The sequence below is a fragment of the Diabrotica undecimpunctata genome, chromosome 8, assembly GCF_040954645.1.
Source record: "Diabrotica undecimpunctata isolate CICGRU chromosome 8, icDiaUnde3, whole genome shotgun sequence".
NCBI classification, from domain to species: Eukaryota; Metazoa; Arthropoda; class Insecta; order Coleoptera; family Chrysomelidae; genus Diabrotica; species Diabrotica undecimpunctata.
Genome location: NC_092810.1, coordinates 54253532 through 54273008, shown reverse-complemented (window position 1 = coordinate 54273008; position 19477 = coordinate 54253532). Strand labels below are relative to the sequence as shown.

Genomic DNA, 19477 nt, shown 5'->3' with positions numbered 1-19477 from the left:
TCGAGCTTTAAAAACTGCTTGCGACGTAAAGAAACTCACTTGTTTCTTTGAACTTAAAAACAGATCCGCCTTGTGTTAGCCAGTTTAACAATGAGAATTTACTGAATAGAAGAAAAATAATATACTGTAATCTTTTAAAGTAAATAAGTAGTTAGAATATATCATTAAACAAGACCATATTATAATACAGTAAAAAATATTAAATGTAAAATATGTAAATAAATACTAAATACTTTCCAAAACAGAGAATATGATCCAAATATTGTTTTCTTTAAACAATTCTATCTTTTTGTAAATTATGATATTCTTAGAGTTATGTTTATGTTATTGGCAGACGATTCTTTACTAAACGATTTCGTCACCGTATAGTGACGATTTTGAAAAAAATTACACGGCAGAATTATAAGAATATGCCAGCAAGAATAGAAGAATTTTGAAAAAGAATTTAGTACCTTCCCTTTTAGGAAAAAGATTAGAGAAACCCTGTAAAAAATTACGTAATGTTAGATTAGTGGAGAGAAATGTTAAAAAACAGTGTTATTAGAGAAGAAAACAACTTAGGTATTTTGTGTAAAAACTTTTTTTGTAATTTTTTTCTGCTTATTTTTAGGAGAATTCTAGAAGTTAAAACGTCGGGAAATAATTCTCGAACTTGCTGAAAATGTCAATTTGGATGAAAGTGTTAAACAGCTTTTCTTGGAAATCGTTTGTATTGTAGTTTAGAATTAGAACATGAAATATTGAGTTAAAAGAGAGTGCCAGGACACGCAAACGAAAATTTAATAAAATAATTCAATGATTAGAAAAAACACCAGTGGCCGGTATTTTCTATTCGGATATCGGATTGCAGTAGTTTTGTTAGACAGTTAATTTTAATCATCGTTTCTCGTTTGTTTCATCCCCTATTAGACGTGATCAAGAATTTATTCTTGATTAATTTTAACCGTTTGAAAATATTTTGATATTTAGTTGTTTATAATACGATCAAAACATTCTAACATTTAAAAAAATAAAATCTTAAATGTACCAAATGGAAGCAAATCTAGTGTAAAGAAATATTTTAAATTGTTTCCATATATTGTTATTAACTTTTTGTAAAGTAGGCCGGTTAAATATTTTAATACGCCTTTGTATATTCTAAATTTTAAAATTACCTACCTACTATATTATTTTATAGTGATTAATTATCTGGTATTAACAGGTAAAACAAATTTATCTTGACACTAAAATGTTTTCGGATACCTACATTGAAGTTTAGAGTGGATGCAGACGACCGTTGCGTTGGCGGTGCGGTACCGTTGAGCGGTGTAGCAGTACACGCAGAGTAATTGAAACATTCAGACGTACCTACCTGCGTCGACGTGCGGTGGGCAAGTCGAATGCAGGTACCGCTGCAACGATGCAAGTGGCATTGTGCGGTTTAGACGACCGGTACGATGAACGATAATTTTGATATAGAACTGTTGATAGAGGAGGTGAAAAAGCGTCAAGAAATTTGGGACACCAGTTATCACTTATATCATGACAAACATGTAAAAAGAAGTGCTTGGGTGAAAATCTGTGAAGTGTTTGATCCCACATTTGAAGAAAAACCTCAAAAAGAAAAAGGAGAAATGGGTTAGTAAAATTTTATTTCTGATAATACACTTTTACATTGCTTTAATGGTAGATGGTATATATAAAGGCCAGGCAAAAGTTCATACCATATAGATAATTTTTTTTTATTTCACGGCCAAGACCAAGACAAAAGTCTCAAGAGTCTTGAAGGTCAAGTCTTGGTCTTGAGAAGTAAGTCTTGGTCTTGGTGTTGAAACCAAGTCTTGGTTTTGGTACCAAGACCAAGACTTTCTTGTGGTCTCTTCTTCTTCTTCATGTTCCGCTCCTATCGGAGATTGGAAATCATTCTGGCAATTATAATTTTGTTGGTTACGCGCCTAAATAGATCAATTGAACTGCATCCAAACCATTCACGGAGATTGCGTAGCCACGAGATTTTACGTCTACCTACGCTTCTTCTGCCTTTGATTTTACCCTGCATTATATTCCTTAGTAGTTCGTATTTTTTACCTCTTATGATGTGCCCCAAGTATTCCATTTCCTGATTTTTATGGAATTTAAAACTTTGCATTGTTTTCCTAGTTGTTCGAGAACTTGTTCGTTTGTTTTGCGATCCATCCATGATATTTTCAAAATACGTCGGTAACGCCACATTTCGAATGCTTCTAGGTTTTTAATGTCGGATTTTTTAAGTTTCCAAGCTTCAACCCCATACAAAAGGGTAGAGAAAATATAACATCGAAGCATTCTTATTCGGAGCGATATATTGATATCGCGATTACAAAAAAGTTTTCTCATTCTATTAAAAGTTGACTGTGCAATTTCAATGCGGCATCTTATTTCCTTTGTCTGATCAGTATATTCTGAGATCCATGCTCCAAGGTATTTGTACGAAGATATTTGTTCAATTTCTCTGTATTTTCTAGTACTAGCTTAACTTTGATTTTTTGTGCATTTGTAAATATCATGAACTTGGTTTTCTTCAAATTTATTTTTAGTCCATAATCGTTGCAATATATATTTAGTTGTTCAGCAAGTTATTGCAGTTCTTCTAGTGTTCCTGCCAGAAGGACGGTGTCGTCAGCATATCTTATGTTATTAAGTGGCTCACCATTCATTATAAGGCCCTCACTGACTTCGGCAAGCGCTAATTCTGAGATGGCTTCACTGTATAAATTAAATAACAAGGGTGATAAAATACACCCTTGGCGGACCCCACGGCGAATCTGGATATCCTCAGTTAGTTCGTTTTCAACTTTCACTTTTGCTGTTTGGTTTCAGTAAAGGTTACATATGATTCTAATGTCTCTACTGTCTATGTTTTTACTTAATAAAATTTCTTTTAGCCGATTATGCTGCACTCTGTCAAATGCCTTCTCAAAATCATTCGTGTATTAATCATTTGTGTATTACTTATGCCTTCATCTAATTTCTTATGTATTTCAAGACAACAATTTCAAGACATGACTCATTAAAGCTATGGTGCGATGTTCATTGCACTCCTTTGCATTGGCTTTTTTGGGTAGCAGTATGAATGTTGATTGGAGCCATTCTTTAGGTATTATACCTGTTCTATATATGGTATTGAATAGATCCAAAAGAAGATCAATAGATTCAGTATTCACAATTTTGAGTAATTCGATAGGAACTTCATCAGGCCCGGGAGATTTACCACCTTTAGCTTGTTTCATTGCATATTCAATTTCTTCTCGTATAATTTCAGGCCCAGTATTATCCTTAAATTCTTTTGGTGCTTCTGTTCTCTCTTTGTCTTCAAAAAGTTGTGCTATATATTGTGCCCATCTCTGCATTTTTTTGTTTATATCTGTTATAAGTGCACCACTTTCATCTCTTGGTTGCCTAGTTTGAAGTGTTTTTCTCATTCCTGTTAATTCTCTAATTCTTTTATGTATGTTAAAAAAGTCATATTTTTTCTCAATTTCTTCTAGTTCTTGGCACTGCTCATGTAACATTCTCTCCTTGTGGTCTCGCGAAGCCCTAAATACTTAGTAAAGAAGTTGTGGGTTAAGCAATTACAAACATCGTTTTTTAAATGTAGTGTATTAGGATTGTACCATGGAACAATTTTAATAGTAAAAATACATGTAGAGTTGAAAATTATATAAAGTCGTCTTGCCATTCTAATTTACCACGGTCGCTTACAAAATAGTCTGCCCAAATATTCCTCATTTGGTTCAAGTTGTAACCCGCTTGAGAGGTTGCTGCTGTTTTTACAGTATCGTAAAATCCGTCCATAGAGAGTGTTTCTTCAAACTTATAACCATCGCGTTGAATGACGTAGTTGTGAAGAGTACAGCATGCTTTTATTATATTTAAAGCCAAATCAAGTTTAACGTTAAGAGGCCGATGAAATATTCTCCACTTATTGCTAAGTATTCCAAATGAACATTCTACATATCTTCGGGCTCTCGAAAGCCTATAGTTAAATATTCGTTTTTTATATTCAAGAAATTTACCACTATATGGTCGCAGTATACGTGAAGATAAAGAAAATGCTTCGTCTCCTACAAATATGTGAGGCAAAACATGCGTGTCCATACCTGGTAACGGCTTGTGGTCAGGTAGATGCAGGGTATTGTTTATAAGTGATGTGTAAAAAGAACTATTTTGACTTACTTTACTTTTTCGTGTCTGGATCCGACTACAGTTTTTCTGCCCAATATCTGTTTTATTTTGAAAAGAACTATTTTGAAAAATAGCGCTATCCGAGTTTTTTCCAAAAGCACCAACGTCGACGTACAAAAAGTTATAATTTGCATCGGTAACCGCTAACAATACTACTGAAAAATAATGTTTGTAGTTAAAAAAAATTGAGCCGCTATCCGTGGGTTTAATAATGCGAACATGCTTCCCATCAATGGCTCCAAGGCAATTTGGAAAGTTGGCTTGCAGTAAAAAATAAGTTGAAATTTCGTTCCAGCGATTTTCTGTAAATGTTGGAAAGCAATCTTCACAACACCGACCGCAGCCACTAAGCCTACGAATCCACACATGCTATTTTTTGAGTCCCTTCTTCCAACATTAGAGGCATTTTCCACCGACGAGCAAATTGAATTCAAAAGCGAAGTATTAAATATTATTAAAAAAATTAGAGCTGCATCATCTCATACGCCACTGTTGCAGTCCATGGTGGTTCCTTCAGCCTCAAAAAATATTCACCATAATTATTCACAAACCTATCAAGATCAATATTTCCCAAACTATCACAGTCAATCAGTTTCTAACATCAAAATTTCACACAACATCCACTCCACCTCTCGTCCACCTTTACGTTATCAGGAAGCATCAACAAGTAAGCCAACATTAACAGAGCTTCGTAATGTTGTTACTATGAATCATAATAATATGAACTCAATTCCCGTGCCGTTTTCACCTAACGATGGATCTTCAGCAAGTCAGCTAACTTCACCAGAACCACGGGCATTACCTTTGTCATTGGCCAGCATGAGTGAGGATTCGTTTGAATTGTTTCCTCATGAATAAGATGTAATTTCATAATTGAATATGTTGTATTTAGTTTACTACAATTTGTACGAATAAAGCAATGTTCTGTGTTCCAGGTAAAATGTATGTTCAAATCTTTTATTATTTAATGGTTTCAGCTCTTACTTTGTGAAACTGCATCATTATCAAAATAATTAAATTAATCTTGTATATGAAGTTAAATGTGTCGATAGCAATTAAAGTAAATTGTATACTCACGCTTAATCAAGCCATTAAGAGCGATGCTGGGAATATTTATATTCCACTATGCATCAACAATTTACCCATATAAATTACCATCTTTCTTGTACTCATTGCGTCGAGTAAGGACGATAAATATACGAAAATGGTTGCGTTTCGATTTAATTTGAGCTTCTTACCACTCCCTGACACGTGTTTCTGGGTCTTCCCGTCATCAGAGAGAGCCTGTAAGTAAGGGAAGACCCAGAAACACGTGTCAGGGAGTGGTAAGAAGCTCAAATTAAATCGAAACGCAACCATTTTCGTATATAATCTTGTATATGATTCCACTAATGACATAATATGTCTAAACTAGTTAAGGTTTTTTAATTTTTAAATTTTATACGTACATATACTAGTGGAATCATATACACAATTAATTGAATTATTTTGATAATGTTCAGATCTTCTTTAATCAAAAATTTTATAATCTTAATAACTTTCTCCTTACCGCAGTGTGACTGCAAATCATTTCAGTTGGGCTAATAGACATTCTCATCGTTGTGTTTTCCGAACGAAGTCCATCTTCAATTCTGCCTACCAGTTCATCAAATGTTTTTTTACTCATTCTAAAGTAATTAAAGAATTTTTCATCATCTTCACGCAAGTCAATGTAAAGGGTAACAAATGCTCCTTTCAGAAGTCTTGAACTGATTAAAGAATGTACCCAAAATTTTCTTTTTTTTCTTTTTAAATATTTCATAATCACGTAGGAAAATACTACTTTTTTCTTTTTGTATACTGCTAGTTCCATACTGGACATAATAATGAAAAGCTCAGCTCACTTATTTTATATATTAATATTTTCACTAATAAATTAAACGCGATTGCCTACAATTGGAGCCCTACATAGATCATCTCACAAAGTACCATCGAATACTTGTTTTGTTTTCGTCGAATAGTTCATTGTTACGCGTACCGATTATCGCCCACCACCACAAAACGAAAATTATTTCCAGCACCGCAACGTCGCCGTACAAACATTTCATGTGTGTACGGCGACGTTGCGGTACCGCACCGCCAACACAACGGTCGTCTCCATCCGCTCTTAATTTGTATATTGCACATATTTGAAAATGTTTATTTTTTGTATGTCTCATTAAATAATCATTAATAAATAGTTTGGAGGTATGTGTACGATCATTGTAATTATTAAACCTCTTAAACTTATTTTCCTCTAGCTTCTTACAGTTTTTTAATATTATATTGTTCTTGTCGTATGTACTATCGTCATTCGACTGGTATACATGCTTTTGAGTCAGTAAAATAAACTAATTTTGTTTGTATGAAATATATAAGTTTTTTTTATTAACAATTTAAGAAGATTTCTATATAAAAAGAAGTGTTTTACTAACATACATACAAAACATAGCCTATCTTTTAAACTAGGCATTGGTGGCAATTTTTTATATATTTTTTTTATTACGGTTTATACATAACGATGTCTTGACTAAGATTTCTTATATCTATTTAGTCTGATTGTAGCATTTGTAAATTCCTTGGTATATATTGGAATCCCCTCGTATATGTTAAAATGCCGAAAAAGTATTTTCAATCCTTTTTGCGTCGACGAGTTGATATAAGCAAATTTTACAGTTTGTTTAAATATATCACAGACGCGTATTCTTTGGTATTTTTCTTTGATCGAAGCCGCTTAATATTCTGCGTTTCAAATAAATATTCCCGTTTATATGTTTTGTTTATACCAAGTTAAGTGAATGATTCTTAAGAATTTACTTACCCTCAGTAAGGGCGGCCGCTGTTAAAGGCGTGTTTAGTTTTATTGGAGTACGAATTTCTTTTAAAATTCGTAATCTTTTCTTTTTCCTTTTTTGTCATGGAAATATAGTATAAAGTGACAGTAGCAGTTAAATGTGTAGTATTGAGCTGTTAATAGTTACAGTTTAGGTGAGGTTTGAATGGTTGGTCGTTGAGAACAGACGTCGGTATGTAGTTTGAAGAAGCTGGCAAAATTTGTTAGAAGGAGTGATTTATACTCAAAGCAATATGTCAGTTTCGATAAGAGTAATCACTGTTTTTGTATTTGTATGCCGTATCTCATCTGAGATATTTGTAAAACGGCGTTTCCAACAAATTTTAAGAATAACCACGATGGTTCCAGTTTTTTAAGAAGCCGAGTCCAAGGTTTGCGTCCAGTGGCCCAATTTCAACCTCAAATTTGTATGGCCTAAGAATATATATTTAGAATATACTTCGCAGTGTGAAATGCAGCTTTTGCGTGGCAGTAAATCTCCAGTATGATTCCAGTTCCCAACCTCAGAAATTTAGAGTGCATTTTAGTGAAATCCAGGTAACTTTTTTTGTTTTAACTTTTAAAGTAAAGATAGACATTTTTTTATTAATAATTGCTTTCATAATTTAAATATATTGTAATAATTAAAATTGTAGATCTTAGGGCGTGGCTTAGCTGTCATTTTATTTGTTCTTAGTGTAGGGAAATGATGGGTTATTTCCTCCAATTTCCCGCAGCGCATCAAACCCTCGTGGTGACCTGTCTAGTTTTGTTACAGGATTTAATCGTTTTTTAGCTGATTCGTTTATTTCCTCTTGTGGGGGTGAAAAATTATACACTTAAAACTTTTTATTATCGGTTTATTAACTTCCACAATATCTTTTTTGTATACACTTTACAAAACTAAACTAAATTTAACTATGCTCTTGTAAGAACAACAATTGTGTGGCACAGGTGAAAGAGAGAAGTAGAGAGCAACGTCTTGATCGACTTTACAACTTGACATACTTAAAGCGACTGTGGTCTATGCGACTAGAGGAGACAAAGGGACGAGGGGTGTGCAGGCTGAAGAGGTGTCAAATACGCTGACGATCGTCTGGTCTTTTTTACTAATAGAAAATATTTGATATTTAAACTACAGAAGCGGCGTTAAATTAAATTCATATTCAAACTACAGAGGCGGAATTAAATTAAATTGGAGTAGTAAAAAATTAGTTGGTTTTCCAACACTCAGTTTAAGATTGAGTTTTGACATATGACAGTCAGCTTTATTATTTTTGGTATCTGGTAAATATCTAATCATATTTGAGATTTTGTTTTGGTTTTTTTAAAAAAAGGTTAACCACTATGCATAGTTTCATTTAAAAAGATAATTTTTTTATTTGTAATGATTTATTTCTGCTACAAATTATAGCCCATTAACAATTATAAGTTTTTGTAGTATCTCCAGCTTCAAGAGTTTGTAAACTGATAGGACATAGTAAGTGTTTTTTCTTTATTATTTTGGTATTTACTTTTGTAACTATTAATATAGTATTTTTGTTATTGTCTATATTTTCAACTGTTTGTGGTAAGACAGTAATAAATGTGTAATTTTTTTTCCTAAACCATTTGTTTATTTTTTTTTAAAATAGTTTCTAACCCCTTTTGTTTCATTTTGTAGTTATCCCAATCCAACCCCCTTGCCATTCACTTATCCATGACCCAGCTCTCAAATAAACCCTAAGTGACCGTTCGCCAAAGTTTCGTTTATTTTGCTTGCCCTATCTCCACCTCAGTAGTTTCTGTCCCAAATTTTCAATCCCCCATAATAATACCCTATGTGGTAGGCAAAAATATTCGTTACATGATAATAACCAAAATTTTTTATGACCCACGTTAAGCACTACTAATATTTTGATGAGCTTCACAAAATGAAATCTAGTACATTTGGTTATTTTACGTCTTAGGTAGATACGCCCTCTAAGTAAGTGTTTACTGTTTACTATTTACCGAAATATGAAATATTTATTAATTATAACACAGTATAATAATTACCTAGAAGTGGATAAATGTAGTAGGTAAACAGTGGAATAAAAGCCAAAATGAACAATGGGTTAACGAGTTGCATGTGATCTGGCAAAATTGTGTAAAATCCAATGTTTCCATCCATTCTCACAGCCATCAAGGTCCATCCCGATCCTTGCTGATCATAGAGAGCCCAGAAAATCGGCAGCGGAAGAAAAAGAAATAAAACATGGAGTGTTACCTTAGTATCGTTTACTAGTTTTTCTCCGTACTTTTCTTCTGCATAATAAAGCCAATGTTCCTTTTTCTCGTTGGACTTGAGCTTATTCTTTATTGCACACTAAAATCACAAAAAAATTTATAATCTTTTATAGTACATATATCCAGATATTAATTATTTTTATTCATAAAAAATGAGCTGTCGGACGATTGGCAAGTGAGATTCACTGATCTAAATGTAAGGTACGAAATAATTATCAGAGACGTCACTTCTAGAGAAATTTCTAGAGAAATTTAATTTTAATTTTTTTAAGAGTGGCCTAAAATATTTTTGAGATGAATTATTAGGTAGTTTGAAATATAGAGAAGATTATACAATAAAAATATAAATCATCGATTGCTACGTTATTTGCAAAGATCTACAAATAACATCTACATATTATGCAATTATGAGGATTTCACACACCGATATTGGGCAATTTTGATTGAAAATTATACTGACACAAATGTTTACATTATAAGTACGACAAGAAATTGGGCAAGATGACGCATAACATTTAACTTGATCTAATAATTGTACGAGTTGCAAATAAAATACGTCCAGTGGCGTTTCATGAAGGCAAATAAAGGATTGTCTACATCGAAAATTGAATTTGTTTGAGAAACTTATTAAAAACAAATGAAAATGGGTAGGTAGATAACAGCGTTAGTTTAACTAGTTTGTTCAGAATTTTCAAATAATAAAAACACGGATTGTAAGCAAAAACAATTTTTATTTTGGCCATAAATAGACCCACTCTTTATTTTAGACAGTTTAATAACTAGTTAAAAAAATAATCCAAAAATAAAGATTAGTTTATGATTTAAATTATTTTTATCTATTAAAAGTACTATCCGACAAGCGAGAGCTGGCGGGTTGCGCGTAGAACAAATTGAAAAGTGGAAGGGATGTTGAACCAAATAACGCATTATGTAAAAATATGAAACACCCTGAAAAATATGAACTTTTGCATCTGATCATTCAGGAAAAGATCTAAGGTAAACGTGGTAATGGTAGAAGGAGAACCTCATGACTGAAAAATTCAAGACAATGGTATGGAAAGTCAACTATATCATTATTTAGAGCTGCTGACAATAAAGTCACGATAGCAAATATTGTAGCCAAGATGGAAAAAAAAAGAAGTCTTGTTCAATAAAAATAGTCAATAGGTGATATTAAGTTTTTCATTTTTTTTGGTATGTGCGTATTTGTTTATGTTCTTGTGGCAAAAATAACTATTTAGAATTCTCAATAAATGTTGCTGACACAACTCTATATATTTTGTATCATTATCGCTTACTACATCCCCTCTGTATTGTTCAAATTATTTAACTGTCACGATGTTTTTCCACTCTTTTGTCCAAGTTCCTTATTAATTATCTAGTCAATTACAATAACTAATATGATACTAATAATGCACAAAAAGACCATGCACAAAGAGTGAGAATCTATCAACATCATCAAAATGAGAAAGGACCAATATTTCGGCCATATAATGAGAGGACCTAAATATCGCTTACTCCGGTTGATCATCCTGCGCAAAATCAAAAGAAAACGCTGGGTCGGAAAAAAACAACTGTTCTGGCAGCGTAACATTAGACAATGGACAGTTCGAAAGGTCGAGGAATTGTTTCAGCCAGCTGCCGACCGAGAAACATTTCATCAGTTTGTTAAGACGATAGTCAACGCTTGAAAACAAGCACGGTACAAAAAGAAGAACACTAATAAAAAATATATCTAAAAATATTACACTTACCACAATACATTTTGTAACTTGTACTATAACGTTGCCCTCTGGTTTTTTGATTCTATACGTTGGTCGTCCTGCGGCGAAGAAGACTAAAACGATAAAAATACGATATATTATAAATATGTATTGCAAAACAAAATAACTTTTTAATGATATCATGTACATTTTTTTGTGTGGTAACTTTTTCTGTATCTATAACTGTATCCTATTATTTTGACATTACACTTTAGTTATTATAGATTTCTTTGTAAGTCAAACTCGTTGTTTCCTATTTTAATGATTGCTTTATGTTAAAGTCATTAACACGACATATACAAGGTGGTCCAGAATTATGTACATTAATTTCTAGAGCTCATAGTACGTCCAAAATAAGGGTACTTCATTATGTACACTTTTTTATAAAACTGAATAATAAGGGAGATACAACCCTTTAAGGGGGTGAATTGAAATTCTTATTTTTTCAAATATCTTCCAAACGGTTTTGAATACGGAGTTCATATTTTGGGAGTGATTATAAGACATTAGGATAATTAATTTCATGTCACCACCTACCACATCCTATATTAATACAGGGTAGTTTTGGAGGGTAAGTGGGGGTTATTGCGTTACATGTTTTTTAATTTTTACATATTTAAAAAAAATATTTTAAAAATTGTTTCCTTAGACTTTTCTACGTAAAAAAGGTGCTCTTGTAATATTTCTATAGATATCACCGTTTTCGATTTATTTAAACTCGAAGGTATACATGTATTTTATTGTAATCGTTACATTTCTTAATATTCATCAAGTATGCTTTGGAATTGACACTTGTGTTAGCAATAATATTACAAATTAATGGAAAACTTAATTAATACTTAACATTTAATTAATGGCGAAAATAATATTTCACAACAACTGTTCAAAATGTCCTCCATTTTGTTGAATACATAATCTAATTCTTTTATTTAGCGAACGCATTAATCCATTTAATGTTACTGGATCGTTTTGTAAATCGGTAAATACTTGTTCAATTTTGTCTCTTAACTCATTTACTGTATTAATTGGAGTGTTATACACTTTTGATTTCAAATAACTCCATACTGTAAAGTCCATTGGATTAAGATCACAACTACGAGCAGGCCAATGAATCGGTGCATCCGCACCCCGGCCTATCCACCTATCAGGGAAATGTTCATGTAACCACCTTCTACAAATTCTTGTGTAATGTGGTGTAGCACCATCATGCATGAAAAACATGTTTCTTCGTATTTGTAATGGAATATCTTCCAAAATATCATGTAAAATATTGTCTAGAAAATTGTAATACATGTTACCATTTAAATTTCCGGGAAAGATGTGGTATCCTATGAAACTATTTCCTAAAGTAGCTGCCCAAACGTTTATCTTGAACGTGTGTTGGAAGTGAGTTTCCATTGTAGCCCTTGGATTTTCTTCAGCCCAGAAGTGCATATTTCTAGAATTAAACATACCTTGTCTTGTAAATGTGGCCTCGTCTGTAAACAGAATGTTGCTTAAAAAATTTGGTGCAGTTTAAACTTTATTTTGCAATATTTCACAAAAATCAACTCTAAGTGGCATATCGTCAGGTAACAATTCCTGCACTTGTCGATAGTGGTAAGGATGTAATTGCTCTTCATGCAGAACTCTTAAAACACTTTGATGGGAAATATTCGTTCTTAATCCTAACCTGCGTGTACTTATTGTGGGGTCATTTATTATAGCATCCAATATTTGCTGTTCAACGCGAACATTTCTTGCTTCTCTACGACGACCAGCATCTGTATTCCTTCTTTGAAGACAACCGGTTTCTCTCAGTCGTCGTTCAGTACTTACAAAAGTCCTGGCATTGGGAATATTTCTGTTCGGATACTTTTCTCTGTAGCGTCTTACAGCGGCAGCAGCATTTCCCGAACATTCCCCTAATTCTAAAAGTATGTCTGTCATCTCAGAATTTGAATAGTGTGCCATATTGCGGGCAAACAAATTTAAAAATATAGCAAAAGAGACGTGTTAAACAAATTTCACTGTCGAGTACAATAAAAGTGTAGATAAAATAATTTAATTGTTAATAAACGTCACTGACAATTCATAGACTACTTGAGATTAAAGTGTTATTGCTAACACAAGTGTTAATTCCAAAGCATACTTGATGACTATTAAGAAATGTAACGATTACAATAAAATACATGTATACCTTCGAGTTTAAATAAATCGAAAACGGTGATACCTATCGAAATATTACAAGAGCACCTTTTTTGCTTAGAAAAGTCTAAGGAAACAATTTTTAAAATATTTTTTTAAAATATCTAAAAATTAAAAAACATGTGACGCAATAACCCCCACTTACCCTCCAAAACTACCCTGTATTAATATAGGATGTGGTAAGTGGTGACATGAAATTAATTATCCTAATGTCTTATAATCACTCCCAAAATATGAACTCCGTATTCAAAACCGTTTGGAAGATATTTGAAAAAATAAGAATTTCAATTCACCCCTTTAAAGGGTTGTATCTCCCTTATTATTCAGTTTTATAAAAAAGTGTACATAAAGAAGTACCCTTATTTTTGGACGTACTATGAGCTCTAGAAATTAATGTACATAATTCTGGACCACCTTGTATAAATCAGTGATTTTTATACATACTAGCAAATATTCATTATACATCATAGCAAATAGTTAAAAAATATTGGAAAAATGTAACTTTGACTAATATATGATTATTTTTAGGTATTAGTCTGCCAAATTTAAAGCGAATTGCTAAGATTCATGTCTACAAAAAAGGACCTTTAACAAGAACGTTGATTTAGAACTAGATGAAAGTATATCTACCTGCAAGAAGAATTAAAAACCAGTACTAGGAACGCTTCTCTAAAGAACTGTTATATACAGAAGAATAACAAATGACATTGGAACCACAAACATCAGAAATTATCGTAAACGAAGAAGTTCACATAAGCAAGTATGAAGTATAAAAAATACTTAAAATACTAAAGAACAGAAAAGTTGCAGGTAAAGATGGGATAACAAATGAATTGTTGAAATATGGTGGAGCGGCAATGACGGATTAACTGACAATACTAATTAACAATATTATGAGTTACAATAATATACCACGAAAATATGTATATGAGCCGAAATATATGTATATGAGCCGCAATAACCAAAGCAGAGACAGAATCGGTCAGAACATCACCATCGATGACTTTAACTTTGAGCGCGTTAGAGAATTCAAGTATCTTGGAACTGAAGACAATAACTGAAGACAATAACGGATCACAAGAAATAAACAACAGGATCTAGGCCGACAACAGATGTCTTTTTGCCCTCCAAAACCTTATAAAATCGAAACAACTAACAATACGTACGAAGATACAGGTCTATAAAACAATCATACGACCCGTTGTGATGTATGGAAGCGAAACGTGGACGATAACAAAAGCAAACGAAGAGAGACTATGTGTTTGGGAAAGAAAAATCCTAAGGAAGATCTTTGGCCCTGTGCTGGATGAAGTATCAGGACAATATAGGATAAGAACTAACAAAGTGCTCGAAGAACTTTACCCAGACGCCAACATCATAAAAGAAATAAAGTCCAGAAGACTCCAATGGGCAGGACACCTCAGAAGACATTCTGACGAATGAATAGTAAGACTGGTGTGGGAGGAAGTCCCAACTTGAAAGAGACCACGCGGACGCCCTCGTCTCCGGTGGCGAAATAATATAGCAGGAAACCTAAGCACTATGGGCGTGGAGAATTGGATGGAGGTTGCTCAAGACAGAAAACAGTGGAGGCATGTTGTCGAGTCGGCTAAAACCCACGAAGGGTTGTAACGCCATGGAGTAAGGAGTAAGTAAATAATATACCAGAAGAATGGAGGTCTAGCGAGCTAATCTATTCTTCAAAAAAGGCGACAAGAAAAAACCAGAAAACTACAGGGGTATAATTTTGCTAAACACTACCCTGAGACTTACAACTTAAGTTTTGCAAGAATGAATAAATCAGCTCATAAAATCAGCAGATGAGCAATGAGGTTTACGTATGGGAAGGTCATATACAAATCCAATATTCGTCACAAAACAGATTACAGAAAAAGCACTAAAATACAATAGACCCCTATTCCAATGTTTGATTGACTTAAAGAAGGCATTTAACACAGTAAGACTTTAAGATGTAACATATCTCTTGTAATAATAAAGAGATCTTACTGCGCTAGCCCGACTAGGGTTTAGGTTGACATTTTCCCCAAAAGAAAGACATACGATACCTTTTTAACTCTATTCCAATCTTCAACGTGCTTATCAATTGGAATAGGTCGCGGTTCCCACTTACATTATGACGAGTTAGCAAATGTGCGCACTAGATTGAAATATGAATACTTTGTGTTTACATTCGTCGCTTTTAAATATGCGGCTTAAAAGGCCGATTATAATAAATAATTACTTAAATAATAAATTATAACATTTCTCAGTTTTTTGTTTATTAATTATTTTACCAATGTAACATTCGGCATTCACCTAATTTCAATTCGAATGCATGTACCACAATTTGTTTTGAAATTGTTACTATTTATTAAAATTTCTTAAGATATTGATTCCCTTACCGTACACGCTGGATAATATAAAACAATTGAAAACGTCTATCAAAATAGATGTACAACTTACGGGACCTATAGATACAGGCAGTGGAATAAGACAGAGTGATTCACTAAGCCCCATGTTATTCAATCTAATTATGGATGAAATCATAAAGAGCGTCAATAAAGAAGAAGATACAGAATGGGAACCAATAAAATTAAAGTTCTCTGATACGCAGACGATGCATTATTGATAGCAAAAAATGAAGAAAGCCTTCAAAGACTAGTTCACAGATTTATTACAAGAGCAAAATAATTTAACATGACGATTTCAACTCAAAAAACTAGAACAACTTGTAACCAGTAAGGTTAACCAAACATTACTAGGGATTACACAGTTTGGCTATGGATACGTTAGAAAAGAAGTAAGAGATCAAGAACAACCAGCAAATAGATTAGCAGGGTGCCTTAACGAAGCTATATGTCGTAACCAACACATTCAATGTTAGATGAATTCAATGTTCTATAAGGCCAGAATAAGACCAATAATGACGTATGCATCAGAAATAGGACCCGACACAGCCAAAGTACAGAGAATGCTGGAAACAGCAGAAATAAGAATACTCAGAAGAATAACAGGAAACACGCTCAGTGACCGAATGAGGGATGATGAGATTATAACAAAGTGTAATGTACAGGGTATAAATGAGTGGACAGTAAATAGAAAAAAAAATGGAATAATCATATCAGTAGAATGGCGACACAAGAGTCGTTAAAATAGCAAATTAAAAATCACGAAGTGGTAAAACAAATAGTATATTGGCAATAACTCATCAATGAACAAGCATACTTTTTTATATAAAGAAAAATAAGAAGGTGAAACTTATAAAGTGAGTTTGGCGCATAGACATAATAACAAGAAGTCTATAGTTTGGAGACCTATGAATATAAATTTCCATCTTACAGAAAGCAATTATTACTAACTTTAAAGGGAATTCATAAAAAAATTATGGATTATGGATATAAAGGATGCTGTGAAACAATAATAAAAGAATTTCACAAATTAGAGTTCGGTAATACCTTTAACAAATTTAGGCATTAAAACTATTGTTTAAATTTATTTTTCCGTCGACCGTCCATTTATGATCAATTTTAACACCCTCAAAATCATTGATTAATGACACAACACAACATACATTGCTTGTATAAATTAATTAAACGCTCTGTGATTGGCAGTGACCTGTGATGTAGGCAACCAAACATATACCTATTTATATTCCTACTAAAAAATTTAAAATGAAGTGACCGCTGTTAGTACTATCTGTCATTGTATGTCATTATTAACTTGTTTAAAATTCTGTGTATTTGAAAAATCAAAAGATGGATATTGACGAAGAGTTTAATTTAACTTCACCAAAAGTGTCAGAAACTGCAAATGAAATATCTTTAAGTTTACTGCCTGAAAAAAGCAGAGTATTGTAAGAAAAAACATAAGCTACATTTATTGCAAGGTGTGACGAGAGAAAAATAATACGATATTCAGAATCTGTATTGTTGAAAATGGACTAATAGCAAGTTTGTGGCCCAAATATTCGATGCTAAAATCAACCTTAAGTTTAAAATCAAACATTGATATATCTAAATATAATAAGTTAATTATGTTTATCAAGAAAAAAAGAACAGGTTATATACCAAAGAAATCAAAAACACTTAACACCTAACGACGTGTTTCTAATGATAAAGGTAAACCATTGATTTTCGGAGTAGCTGGTGCGTTAAGAAAGGACGAACTATTATTGATATTAGAAACAAATAACGTTCAAGACTTGGGGTCAAAGTTTCTTGTCACAATAAAAGTATCAAAAACACACACAAATAGAATATTTACCAGAGTAGATAACAAAGGAAATACCATTCTCAATGCGATCAAAAACTATATTTCTTTAAGACCGGCACACACACCACATAAACGATTTTTCATTTTTTATAAAAATAACAAATGTTCCACACAGCCAGTTGACATAAATACGTTTTCCAAAATTCCTTCCGTTATTGCTAAATTTTTAAAATTAGAGCACCCGCATCTCTAGACTGGGCATTGTTTTAGACGTTCCTATGCCTCAATACTGTGTGACAGTGGTGCAGACTTTTCAGATATTAAAAGACTAGGTGGCTGGAAATCGACTGCTGTAGCAGAAGGTTATATAGATATGCAGCATAAACTTGAGACGGCCGAAAAACTCTTGGGACAAAATAACACTAAACCTTGTCAAAGTACTTCCTTCAGCACCACCGCTTCTTCTTCTATCACAGAATTTACAGAGGTCCAAGATGACTTAAATATAAATTTGTCAAAATGCTATACAACAGATAACCATTTATCAATACTTTCCTTTAATTTCAGTAACTGTACTATTTCGAATATTAATGTTTACAATAATAAAACTACCACTAAGAAAAATTAAACTTTGAATAAAGTTAATGAAAGATGAAAAAATTATTGTTTATCGTTAAGTAAATACAAATTTAAACTAAGATATCTTTATTTCTGAAAAGTACGGTCGACGGAAAAGTTTTGTAACGAACTCGTGAATTAAAATGGCAATTAATAATCTCGAACATTAACTCTCATAAAATATCTCAATTGTTAATCGCCCTTATTAATACCTTTGTTGGATAAATAACTAATAAAAGGAACTGTAAATAATTACGTATTTCTTCCTAATGAGAATTGAAAGATATTAAGGAACCAAATAATTAGCTGGCAACACTGTTTACTTGTTGTAAATAAACTAAAGTAACTACACCTACTTATTGGTGACTACGTATTATTAGTCACGATCAACTCAACTTTGAGGTTTCATGTATTGTACTAAATATATAATAAGTTTACCATAAACTGTTGTACAAGTAGAATCATAAATTCGATTTGCTTATAACTAAGTTAATAACAAAAAATGGAATCCTGAGGTGACGTAAATATATAAAACTTCTTTGATTGATTATCTGATAACTTATATTAGGGCGTAAGTTAGTAGCAACAAAATAGTTATTTTCATACCGTTAAATTTATGCACAATCCTTGGTGCATTATTATCTTGACATAACCTGAATATAATGACAACGACTAGTCACATTCCTGTTGTTTGAATAATATACAATAAAGTAGTAACAAATAATAAGACTTACCTACAGACATTATCATCAGAATTGCGGGAACTGCGAAAGCCAAAGGAAAACAGTTATCATTACCGAAGCAGTGTACATCATTTCTTAAAATTGGAGTAATAAACATCGATAGCAAACTTCCACAATTGATAGAGAAGTAAAATAATGAAAAAAACCTCTCTAGTTCCTTCGCCTGTTGAGGTAGTCGAAACTGGTCTCCTCCAAACGCTGCGATGCATGGTTTAATAACACCAGTGCCTATGCCTATGATCATTAGGCCCACTAGAGAGAAGCCCTAAAATTTTGAAATAAACACTAAACGTCATAGGGAATTTATATATATATATATATATATATATATATATATATATATATATATATAAGAATTACTGGATATTAGTGACTGTCGATATAAACAAACAACACAGTTTATTAGGGTTGCAGTCAGAAAATTGGCCGGGATATTAATGAAACACTCTTTTTACTTTTTGTCTAGCTTTTGTCAAAGATGACAAACTAAGTTTTACTATCAGTACCTAAATTTTAAAAAAATTAGAATTTTGTCCATTATTTTTTATTTTATATTTTATATGTGTGTTATTAATGTTGAGTGTCAATGCTTTTACAAATAATCTCAACGACTATGTCTTGAAAGAGGAATA

General features: G+C 32.5%; 1 protein-coding gene across 1 annotated transcript in view; it reads right to left on the bottom strand.

The window, feature by feature from the left end:
* Positions 1 to 19477, bottom strand: part of LOC140447558 (peptide transporter family 1-like) — a 96945-nt gene that overhangs the window by 38327 nt on the left and 39141 nt on the right. Inside the window, exons 4-6 of the mRNA XM_072540272.1 lie at positions 18837 to 19110; positions 11077 to 11159; positions 9092 to 9401 (exon numbers count right to left, since the gene is read on the bottom strand). Coding sequence (XP_072396373.1) covers positions 9092 to 9401; positions 11077 to 11159; positions 18837 to 19110 — 667 coding nt within the window. The remainder of the gene's footprint in view (positions 1 to 9091; positions 9402 to 11076; positions 11160 to 18836; positions 19111 to 19477) is intronic.